Source organism: Pholcus phalangioides, unplaced genomic scaffold (assembly GCF_987345545.1).
Source record: "Pholcus phalangioides strain wild (caught in Gottingen) unplaced genomic scaffold, Ppha-v1.0 ptg000042l_1, whole genome shotgun sequence".
NCBI lineage: Eukaryota > Metazoa > Arthropoda > Arachnida > Araneae > Pholcidae > Pholcus > Pholcus phalangioides.
Window position 1 is genome coordinate 19,053,177 of NW_028301628.1, and position 11,804 is coordinate 19,064,980.

An 11,804-nucleotide genomic window follows, 5' to 3' on the forward strand; every position below is an offset into this window, starting at 1 on the left:
CTGGCAGGGCTCCTGCCCGGGGATCAGAGATAATTCTAATCAGATGTGATTCTATTTTTGTTTTTCACACTACAAATTCATATTAGGGGGGGGGGCATGTGGGGAATCTGGCCTGGGCCCCCAGGCCCAAAGATCTCGGCTTAGGGCTTACTGTGGGATGTGGGGCCAAGGGTCTCGTGCCGTACCCGGTTGAATAAGATTCACAAGGTTGGAGTCCTGTCAGCCTATGGGGAGGCATATTCTCGAATCAAGAGCTTCGATTATAACCATTACCAGGAGAAAGGCAACCGCATAAGAACTCCAACATAATCCAAACTAATCATGATGTTAATCATTGAATCATAGGGTGTTCATCTCAGTTGTCTGTGAACATCTCCTGAGAGTAAGAGAAATCAAGCATCTATCCTCAATGGTTTGGGTGAGCACTAAAATCCCTATAATAGTAGTGTTGGCAGGGCTTGGGACGAACCTCATCATTTTTTTTACACTATGAATATATATATATATTCACTATAGAAGAAGCCTCACCAAAGATCTCAGTCTTGAGGGAAGCGGTGGGGGCATGATAAGTATTGAGATGCTCACATAAAGAGGGAAAATGTTATTTTTACACTCATGTCCATAAATTAAGGATAATTCAGAATCACACAGAAATCGAAATCTAAAGTAAAAATTTCACCTGTAGAATTATCACACACATCTGCAAGAATGATATGCAAATTTCAGGAAGCCACCAGATGATGGCGATAGTACGTCACAATGACAAGAGTGTAAGAGGGGGGTATATAAGGAATGGTGGCAAAGAAGTGAAATTGTTCACAAGAGTTCTGTAAGGCGCTCAGTGCCATAAGCGAATAGTTATGACACAGAGGACGCATGTGGATGATTTTTTACGTGGTAGAATTATCGGCTGCCTGGAATGTGGGCGTACTCAGATGGAAGTATCCGAAGAACTTGGAATTGCCCAAAGTGTCATCTCTAGGCTTTGGCAATGATTCCAAGATAACGGAAATGTCAGTAGACGTTACAGTACAGGTTCCCCCCAAGTTACAATGCTGAATGAAGACCGGTATTTGGCAGTAACTGCCAAAAGCAGACGGAGCACAGCATCCGACCTGTCTCCTCAGCTATCTGTAGCCACGGGTACCACAGTTTCAAGGCAAACCGTATACAGACGTTTGGGAGATATTGGTCTATATCTCGCAGGCCTGTCAGATGTGTTCCGCTCACGGCAACTCACTGTCGGCAGCGATTAGCCTGGAGTAGAGAACATGCAATGTGGACATCGTCACAGTGGGCTTGTGTGATGTTTTCCAACGAGTCCAGGTTTAGCTTGCAGTCTGATTCATGTCGGACTTTCATATGGAGAACGCCAGGTACCCGTTACCACCAAGACAACATCATTGAACGACACCGTTATGGTGGTGCAGCATTGCTCATTTGGGGTGGAATTATACTGGGTTCCAGAACAGATCTGCATGTTCAAACCGGAACCATGAAAGCCCAAATTTATAGGGACATCATTCTGGAACAACATGTACGTTTGTTTAGGGGTGCCATGGGCGCAGAATTTGTGTTTATGGATGACAACGTCCGTCCTCACCGAGCAAACATCGTAAACAAATGCCTTGAATTTGAGGATATAACCCGTATGGAATGGCCAGCATTTTCACCTGACTTGAATCCTATAGAGCATGTGTGGGACATGCTTGGCCGATGAATTGCAGCCTGTCAACCACCTCCTACATGTGTACCGGAACTTTGGAGAGCATTGCTTGCTGAGTGGAATGATCTTCCCCAAGATCAGATCGATAATTTGATACTCAGCATGCCTAGGCGTTGTATGGACTGTATTTCATCGCATGAGAGACGTACAATGTATTAACCATCATACCAACCATGTAATAGTATGTTTTTGTAAAGGAGATATTTTTTACAATTGCTCCAGGGAGCAAAAATCGTAGTTTTTATGAATGGTATCATACATACACCATCGTTTTTGTTCTTTATCTTTTGTTTAATAAATGGGCTTTATGAATAGGTAACGTTTGTTTTGTTCCTGAACCTTTATTTGCCGGAGCTGGCATTATCATCAATTTATGGAGATGAGTGTACATGAAATATGCACTTCAATTTTTTTTTCCCAGATAGGGGGTGTATTAACTTATTCATCATGGAAAAATTGTGCCTTTCTTAGACACTTTTTCCATTAATCAATAAATGGGTAAAACTAAAATTTCATCAGCAAAAATATATACCTTCTGAATATATTGAAAACAATTATAGAGTACAGTATTATATTACATGTGAGAAAGACATCAATGTAGTAGAACCCCTTCTGCCAGATATCAAAAATAAAACTGTTACAAGTCTGATTGAAATTAGCAACGAATTTCAAATAATGTGCAGCGTGAAAAAAATATATTATTGATTAAATATATATGATTTTAGTTAATATTTTATAAGCAATAATATTAATTATCAAGTTTACTTCAAAATTTTAACTGCTATTTGTTTGTGGTTAGTTATCATAAAATTTGTTGAGTGTAGTCATCTTTGGCTTTCATAGTGCATTCGATTCTTATCACAGAAAGTTTAAGATGACTACACTTTGTGAGTTTTACCAACGTTCTTTTATCATATACAAATAGCAACTGTTAAAATTTCCAGGCAAACCTAATAATTTAATTAATATTATTACTTATAAAATATTGATCATATCATATCACATTACTTTTTTCATAAGACATATTAATCAAAATCCAGTTGGTAATTTCAATCAGAGAGTTGTAACAGTTCTATCTGATAGGTGGCGGAAGGGGTTCAACTATATTGATGTTTCACACATGTAATATAGGGTGATTCTAAATTCATGGGATCAATTTTAAGAGGTAATATAAGACACCTAAACAAGCCCTTTTGGTCATTGAATGTGTGGTTAAATCACAATAGCAAAGTGCACTTCACCAAAAACATTTTTCAGACAGATTTGTAGTGACCATTCGAGGGTGCATATGCGAATTCAGATTTGTTTGGAGTTTATTTTTTTATTGGTGCAAGGACCATCAAGGTCCAAACAATGATCAGCAGTACAATGGACCGGTGGTAGATTTTACGTTACCCAAGTTGCACCATGAAAAGGCCTACTACATAACAGTACCCTGCATCCTGGTCATGAGCATTGGCGTACGCAAGAACGACCTTTAGAGGGCATTGGGTTTGGGGAGCACAAGGAATTTCTTCCACAGAAATTTTGAGCTACTATATATAACTTTAAAAAAAATTTAAACTAACAGAAATTGATAAAGATAACATACAGTATAAAAATTATTTCTTTCAATGTTTTAATTTTTGACTATAATATTTGGAAATATTTTTAATTTTTGATCTCCTTGGGGAGGGCATGGGCCCCCATGTTCTCTCCTGCATATGTCTCTGGTCACAAACCTATGAACCTGAGGATGTCACTTTGCATGAAAATTTCGCAGCCGCATATAAATAAAAATTATCTCTATGCTACCCAACATAATGCAGAGAATCACAATTTTAAAACTAGGAAATGAGAAGAGCGATTTTTGGGTTTTCAATACGTAAATTTTGTCTTTGGACTCAGGATAAATATTAATTTATTAATTTTCATGTTTTCTCATGAAAGAGTGCAAAAACATATTTGTGATACTTAATTGAAAGAGATTTTTCTTCGAGTTACTTTCAGTAAATTTTATGTAGAATTTTAATGTGTTATATGATATATATGTGCTAAATAGCTCAATCGATCCTTTGAAGGGTAGACATTTTTTCAAAACCCATGGGAAAAAAGGTCAACAGGTGTGCCCAATATGGGACCCCCACACCATCAGAAGAGATTTATTCACACTATCTTGATATAATAAATTCACTCTCATCAGGATGATTTATTTAGGAAATTTTCAAGCGACATCTTAACTCATCAACCTCACCTCCCCTACTTTCCCAAAGGGATTATGATCCTTTGGGAACCACTGTATCAAGGTAATAGAAGTGAAGAGAAAGAACTCTTTTCAGAGATAGTCGTATCTTAAGGGTGTGTGGCAAAATATTATTCGACCCAGGTAGCAAAATTTCTAGGTCCAGTCCTGTTTCAGACCACTCTTCTCTATTTAAAATATTTCTAGGATTGAGTGTGGGATATTTTATAAACTATGATAAGGCAATCTAGCACATTTTATGATAAAAAAAAATACATTAACACTGTCAGGATTTAAATGATGACAAAACTAATTCTGAGACATATATAAACAATTTTTTTTATTAAAAAAATGTTGATGTCTCAAGAATTGTGCAAGAACAAGAACAACATGGCCATTTCATTTGTTTTCGGAATCATTTGAGAAATCTTGTTTCCAAACAAATTCCTCAGCATATGCAGTACATGCAACGTTGCAGCTCTTGGAACAAGTATAACAAATTAATGTACCCCAATCAACACTGTCATCAACAGAATCTAGTTTCAAGTAATTCAACAGCTGGGGCATCACCTTGAATATAAAGAGAGAAAAAAATAGCACCTTAAAATCTTTCTACATTTGTTATGCAAGAAAAACATAACACTTGTTAAGAATAACCTAATCTAATATAGTAACCTCTCAATAATTAATGATGTAATTTATCAAACATTTATGTCATGGTCTTGCTTATCTCATGCTTATGGGAACATTTGTACATTAGAAATAATCTTTTGTTTTGTGATCTGATTTTTCATGCATTTTCTGTCACCAGTGTTTTCATGTGATTTGATTGTGAAGGCATTTGATTTTAGATGAAGTTCACATAACAATTTCACAATAATCTTCTAGGTTTTATGATGAATATTTGAGCCCCCCCCCCTAACTTCCCTGACATTTTTTTTAAGCAATAATTGAATTCTCTGACAATTCCAGCTTTTCCCTGACTGTTATGGTGCATAATGCAGTTGATACTAGTTTTGAAAAACTAGTTTATTAATGGGAAAGACATTCAAAGAAATGGCATATTTTTTGGGACTAGAGTGGTAGTATTTAAAAACATGATTCATAAAATCAAGCAACAACTGTATAATGTTGAAAAAAAGATTGAGTAACATTTAATTCATTTTAAGATTCCATATGATTTGTAGTTAGAAAATCACATATTATTTGCTTTCAAGTCCTTTCATAACAAATTTCTTTTTAATATAGCCTACAGCCAGCTGCATAAAGATTTTGAATGTTTTTCTTTTTATTCACTCACATAAACTCAACATAAGAATTGCAGTAAAGTAACAGGGTTATTCGACCTGAATTTTATGCCAAAACATTTGAGGGGTTGTTATATGTTTTCTTCTTGATATAATTATCACCCGATATAACACCAGCTTTTGATGGAATGATAAGGAGGGGGGGGGGGCATTATAACAAACATAGGCTGCGTATAGAATTATGTGAATGCAAAAACAAGTTTTGTGAAAACTCAAAAAGAATCTGTGCTCAAACATGTGATATTTATAAATAAAACTGACTCCACAAAGCAAATGAAAGAAATCAACTACCTTAACAAAAGATCTCAGTTGGTTGCAACTTCCTAGCCCCACAGCAGAATATGCCAAAGTCTGCGACGTACGTCGCAGAACAATCAGTGCTATTGCAGAACAATCCGGAAGAATTTTAAGAAAAATGTAGAAAACACTATTATGGGAACTGCAGAACATTTCCAGTCAGTCGAGGGCTTATTGCAGAACAATGCAAAACATTCTGCTTTGGGGGCTTCCTAGTAAAATCACCCTTAAGGGTGTGAAACAGGTGCAGTCGCACTGGCCCCTGCAGTTACGGTAATAGAAGTGAAAAAATATACATATATTTTCAAAAAAAAATTTTTTTTCTTCGCACAAAGGTGTCTGAGCTACAACTGATTTGATATTCTGGAATTATTTATCTCTCATCAGTTCTGAATTTTCAGAAATTCTAGGAAATTTTTTACTCATTTATTCAGAATTTCCATCAGTTCTGGGTTTTTTTCTCACATTAATTCTGGGATTAATTTTTCTTTGCTTAATTCTGAACTTCTATTGGTGAGTTGATATTTTTAAGCATTCCTGTATATTCTGTGATAATGCAAAAATCTTTGAATGCTGATCCCCCCCACAAAATATATAAAATCGAAATTATTCTTGCACTGGGCTCCATGGCTGATAAGGGTGGCTCTGCCCTGCAATGTCATGTGAACCTGGAAAAGGTTCAGGAAAGTAAGCAAGAAATAATCAGCAAAGGCTGGGAAAACAGGTGATAACAAATGATAAAAATTACAAAATATCTACATTGTATGCACATATTAAGAGCTGGGCTGGACAAATTACAAAAAAAAAAAAATCTATGTGCCAAAAAATTTTTTATCTGAAGATAAAGGTCCAAAGTAATGCGTCTTTTGACTTTTTTCAGGGCATAGTGACCCTCTTTCATGTTTACACATATACTGCTATAAATTCCAAACATTTTGTGCTGCTGTCAGTCTGCAATTTAGTAACTTTTTTAGTTGCCATGGCGAGCTGGTACCTGGGATTTGTCCAGCCCTGATTAAAAAGGGATAAGCCTACTTAAATAATGAAAGGTTGGGAACCATTGTTCTTATCAGGAACAATACAGAAGTTGCTATCTGCAAACTTGATTCTGTTTTTAATTTATTTGGTTTATTGTAACAATGAAAGATAATTTTCAACTTTAATACTACAGGTTTATGCTACAAAATATCTTTCTTCATTGTACTGTGATTGATGTCTATCGAAACATTTAATTATGACTAGCAGCAAGATAGTAACTTACGAGATAGATTTAACTTACAGCTGATATACAAAGGTTTTTAACAGCTGGCTGATGCGAAAATATATTTTGGAAAGAGAGAAAATTTAACTGCCCCTGTGGGGAATCGAACCTAAGTCCTTTCACTTTCCGGGTAAACGCCCTAGACCACTAGACTACAGAGGCAACAAATATCTCAATCTTTCCTTGGAGCTCATGTGCACTGAACAAGACCGTACGTGGACGATCAGACCCAACTCAGGCCAAAGCTTGCAACTGCTGCTAAGTTGCCATCTGGTGGCATTGTCAGCAATTGTGAGCTTTGGCCTGAGTTAGGTCCGACCGTCCATGTACGGTCCCGTTCAGTGCACACAAGCTCCAAGGAGAGATTGAAATATTTGTTGCCTCCGTAGTCTAGTTCGCTTACCTGGAAAGTGAAAGGACGTATGCCGATTCCCCGCACAGGGGAAGTTGAATGTTCTCTCTTTCCAAAATATATCTTCGCATCAGCCAGCTGTTAAAAACCTTTGTATGCATAGCGGAGAGTGACATCATCCTCGGATACAGCTGATATTATTTAAACATAGACAATTTTTTTATTTATTTCTGTGCAATATAAGAGATGAAAAGTCAATAAAAATGGTAAAACGAATTGCACAAAATAGTTCAAAAATTACCTGGAATTCAAAAATTCTTCCTGCTCCACAGCCACTACAGTTTGGTATGTCTGAATTAGAAGGCACGAGTTCAGATGAAACAAACAGCGGTATACCGCCTCGTTGGTATCTCAATATCTACAAAATACACAAAAACATCATTGAAAAAAATAAATCACATCATTATTATGAAAATTATTTGAAATAAATGACAAGACAAACCTCCAAACATCAGCTTTAAACATGAAATGCCATAAAGACTGTTGTAGCGGAAATCCCAGATTCTTTCTATGATTCCCATTCTCAAAGAAGCAAAAATGTTTTCACTCTCTTATATGTTACAGTAGAATCTCAATCTGAAGCATAAAAGTTCACGGTTTCTGACAATTTACAGTGCCAAAATGTTTAAAAATTCCCTTCCCAAGAACTTGTTTTTTTCCCTGAAAACACAACTTAATTATTTCCATAAATGTGAATGACAGCAGTCTTTATGATGTGAATATGTATTATATTTAAAATTAGTGACTGCAAACTGGAAAAGTGAAGCTTCACCTCATGAAAGTTATATTCCTCCTACCATGAGAAGCAGATTGCCTATGTCATCATGCCAGACGATTCCATTCTTTTCTTTTAGGTAAAGCGACTGCGCATCGAGAATCATGTATTAGCAACTGCGTTTTCTCGTTTGGCGTCTTCAGCATTACATAGGCCTCCACGAAATTTCACTGCGACGGCGATGCACTTAATGACATCGTCATATGTCATTGCATTGCTTTTGTTCTTTCTGCAATAATCTATTGATACCATACTGAAAAATAACATTCATGATACTTTTGCTGCCCGCAGCTTTGAGTATGTTGGGCACATGTTGCCACATTATGTAAGGGAAACAAAAAGTGTGTTATCTGCTCTTTTTCACAATTATTCAAATGTTGCGAAACTTTTTTTGTTTGTAATAAATTTCAAATTTCACAGGTTTGTTTGATAATGGAAGTTAAAATCAATGTGATGTTTATTCAAACCTGTTCTGGCTCTAAGGCGATCCGCTTCTTAAATTTGCTAAAAAGCTTGTCTGGTTTTCGTGAGAAACTGTCTACATCATCCAGCTGACCGTCCTGCATACAACTTTTGGCTTTCTCCGACCGAAGGAACTGCTCATATTCTTTCATTTTTTCACTGTCGCTTTTCTCTTTGGAGGGTGGGGGAAGATCTTCTGTGTCTGTGACTATTTCGTATTCGGGAAGAAGACCATCATATTTTTGCTTCTTTTTCTTTTTCTTCTTAGCACCTGTTGATGCTAAATAAAGATATCAAACAACACAAAGTTAAAGAAAATGAAACATTCAATGTTAATTATACATTGGTCACACAGCATTTATACAAATCAGAAAGCATTCATTTTTCATCTCCTGGGAATTATTTATAATTCAGAGCTTATTTATGTTTATACTATCATATTTTTATCATTATTATGCTTATTGTCACTGTTTTCTATGGCGATGATTTCTGTCCATCCCCGTAGGATCAGTAGACGCCTTGGGGACTTATTGTCGCGCCATCAATATGTACAGAGCTTGAAAAATCCAAGGTGCCAGGTTCAAAAATTCTGTTGTATTATTTAAAAGAGCGTACCAGTTTATTTATATTCCGAAAAATATTTATATATCACAAAGGACCACTGGAGTCAAAGATGGAACAGATGCAGTATAATCCTGATCGCCAAGGCTCCCCACAAGTTGCCAATGTAACAGTACAAACCCGCGGCGGGTGGAAAGGGACCACCCCATTTTAAATAATTGTTAATCTTGAAAATCTCTAATTTCTTCATCGGTTGTATGCAGATTCCACCTGCGAAGTATGGTCCTCCGTAATCTGTGTTCCTGAATTCAACTCTGGCCGCTGTATCAGCTTTGGAGGTTATCAGAAGTAAAGGAACTCGGTGACATAGTTCGAGAGTACTAATTCTCAATGGATTGAAGATACCGACTGTGACATGGACGGAACGAGACTTATGGTGAAACTCAATCTTTTTGCAAAATTCCTCAAATATATATTTAATACGTTTAAATAATGTTAAATTCAGTAATTAAAATTAATTGTAATAAGTTTGAATTCTTAACCCTTTTTGCTCGTGATGCTTATTTATTTTTGATCCCGGTTGTGTAACAACTTAATTTGTCATACCAAAGTCGACATAATGGCAGTAGATTGCCATATCTTTTGTAGATCTTTCTCTCTGGCTTCTAGAATCATCGATTCCAGGTGACGCTAGTACCATGGGCTAACCAAACGACAATTTCCTTTGTGTAATATTTAAAATAGCGTCATTCTGCTGTTTATTGTCTAAACGCATCGTTGTCTCATCACTAGAATTATTATTTTTACTAGGCTGTACTGTTCCTATATATTTATTCTTATTATTTTTGTTACTTCTGCCCTTTCTTTGTCATGCCTTCTGTTTTTAATGTGGTCAAGAAATATCAGGACGTTATTTCTAACGACCTCAATTTGAAATTTTCCTCAAGTCTTAAAATGCAGCAGTGACATAATATTATTGATTACTAGCTATAATACCCGGCGCTGCCTGGGTTTTCTTCAATGAGGCTTTTAGATCACGTGATATCTCCCTTTTTCTTTGAGGGACGTACAAACCGTGTTCAAGTTAACTAATATGGCGACTTCCTGCACGATTCATGAAAGAAACAGATCTAGATTTAAAGAAACGCAGAAATGAATATTTTCCCCCCTTTTTTAAGGGGTGCTAGATAATTGAATTCCCTCCCCCGAACTTCCAAGTTATCCATCTCTGCCTGTTTTGCTTCCAAAAATGTTTAGTTCTGTGGAATTTCTTCGATGTACATTACGGGCCCATAATTAATTAGCGTCCCAGCATATTCCAGAGAATATTTATTTATATATGAGAAGGGACTGCTGAGATCAGTCTCGGTTTTTATTCTGGAATCATGAATCGATAACCCATTGAGCTAGAGACTTTTTTCTCAGCACAATACATCAAGGAAATGTATTTTATGAATATTATGCCATGATGAACTCGGAAAGAAAAGTCATCTGATCTCCCCCAGGACTCAAACCTAGGCCCTGTTCAAAAGAGGGGCTGGGTTTGAGTCCAGTGGAGATCAGATGGCTTTTTTTTTCTGTTTCTGAGTTCACCTCGGGATATAAGCCAGAAAATATGATTGAGAGATCTGATTGTTCATTTAATAATACATATGTCGCTTTATCATCAATCTGGATCCCGTATCTGGTGCAGAATGTTTTATTAAAAGTTTGTCATTATCTGTCTTTTGTCGCAATTTTTCCGTTTTAACAGCTGTAGTATTATCCCTTCTTTGATTTTTTTCAATTTGGAAAGATGTCCAAAAGCATGACTCCGTTTAACACTTGGTAACTTCTCGTCATACTTTCGAACATTTTTCTTGCCAAAGAAAAAAAAACGCCATCACATTGACACAAATAGATTATATCAGTGGTTCTCAGCGGCTCCTAAGAATAGCCTATAGTAGATATTTTATATAACAACCACTTCAAAGCATAAATAGCCACACACAAATGAATGTCTCTAGCTTGTCGTGACGCCCCTAGGAGCGGTGATGAACACTTTGAGAAACACTGAAACATACTATAACTGTTTTAAAAATCACTGGCAGCCAATAGAAAATGTGAAAATTTCCCTGTTTGTCACCTGCATTGGATCCACAGCTGTCAACGTGACCAGTTTTCGCGTCGATATTTCTGTGACTCTCGCAGCAATAAAACCGCTCATCGCAGTTCTCGCATTTCAGGTGACCTTTGCAACCGCAGACGTCACACAGACGTGAAAACTGTGAAGCAGAATCATCATCATCTTTTTCCTCGTTGGGAGGATCATGGCTGTAGAAATTATTCTTTCGGGGTAGCTGACTCCTCAAGGCCACAAAGTTCGAGTTGGACAGTTTCTGGTTGCATTTCGCGTTCGTGCACACGAATACAAATATCGTCCTGTGGAAAGCGTCCTCTTTATCCTCCAGCGGTGCGTAGACCTGTAACAGGAAGGACCGGGGCTCGCCGCAATTAGAACACGCCAGCCTCTCCGGCTCTGGTAAATTATCTAACCCGAGCCAAGCCGGCTTGCCTCCGACTTTGCTGCGGAAAAACTTGCTCTTCAGCAACCAAGATGGCGATTTCTGTACGAATCCGAGCTCGACCTCGGTTGAAATCGGTGACGAAGACTTGCTTTTTTCAGCCATGGATCCCAATTTAATAATTAATCACGAATTATAACGCACTTCAACATTTTAACAGGGCTAATTTCAACTCACGCTGTTATCATATCAAACATATAGACGGCCTGAACCGAAGC

General features: G+C 37.0%; 1 protein-coding gene across 2 annotated transcripts; it reads right to left on the reverse strand.

Annotated features, from left to right (window-relative positions):
• Positions 1-4,260: 4,260 nt before the first annotated feature.
• On the reverse strand, positions 4,261-11,795 carry LOC149064580 (uS5 assembly chaperone PDCD2-like). Of its 2 annotated transcripts, none has more exons than XM_089254907.1 (4): positions 11,148-11,795; positions 8,467-8,741; positions 7,466-7,582; positions 4,261-4,517 (listed from the first exon to the last, which is right to left on the reverse strand). In XM_089254907.1, the coding sequence occupies exons 1-4, from the start codon at positions 11,689-11,691 to the stop codon at positions 4,347-4,349; spliced, it is 1,107 nt and encodes a 368-aa protein (XP_089111033.1). In that variant the 5' UTR covers positions 11,692-11,795; the 3' UTR covers positions 4,261-4,346. The 2 variants fall into 2 exon arrangements, with proteins under 2 accessions (XP_089111033.1, XP_089111034.1); XM_089254908.1 differs by having other exon boundaries at positions 4,261-6,219; positions 11,148-11,784.
• Positions 11,796-11,804: the final 9 nt, after the last annotated feature.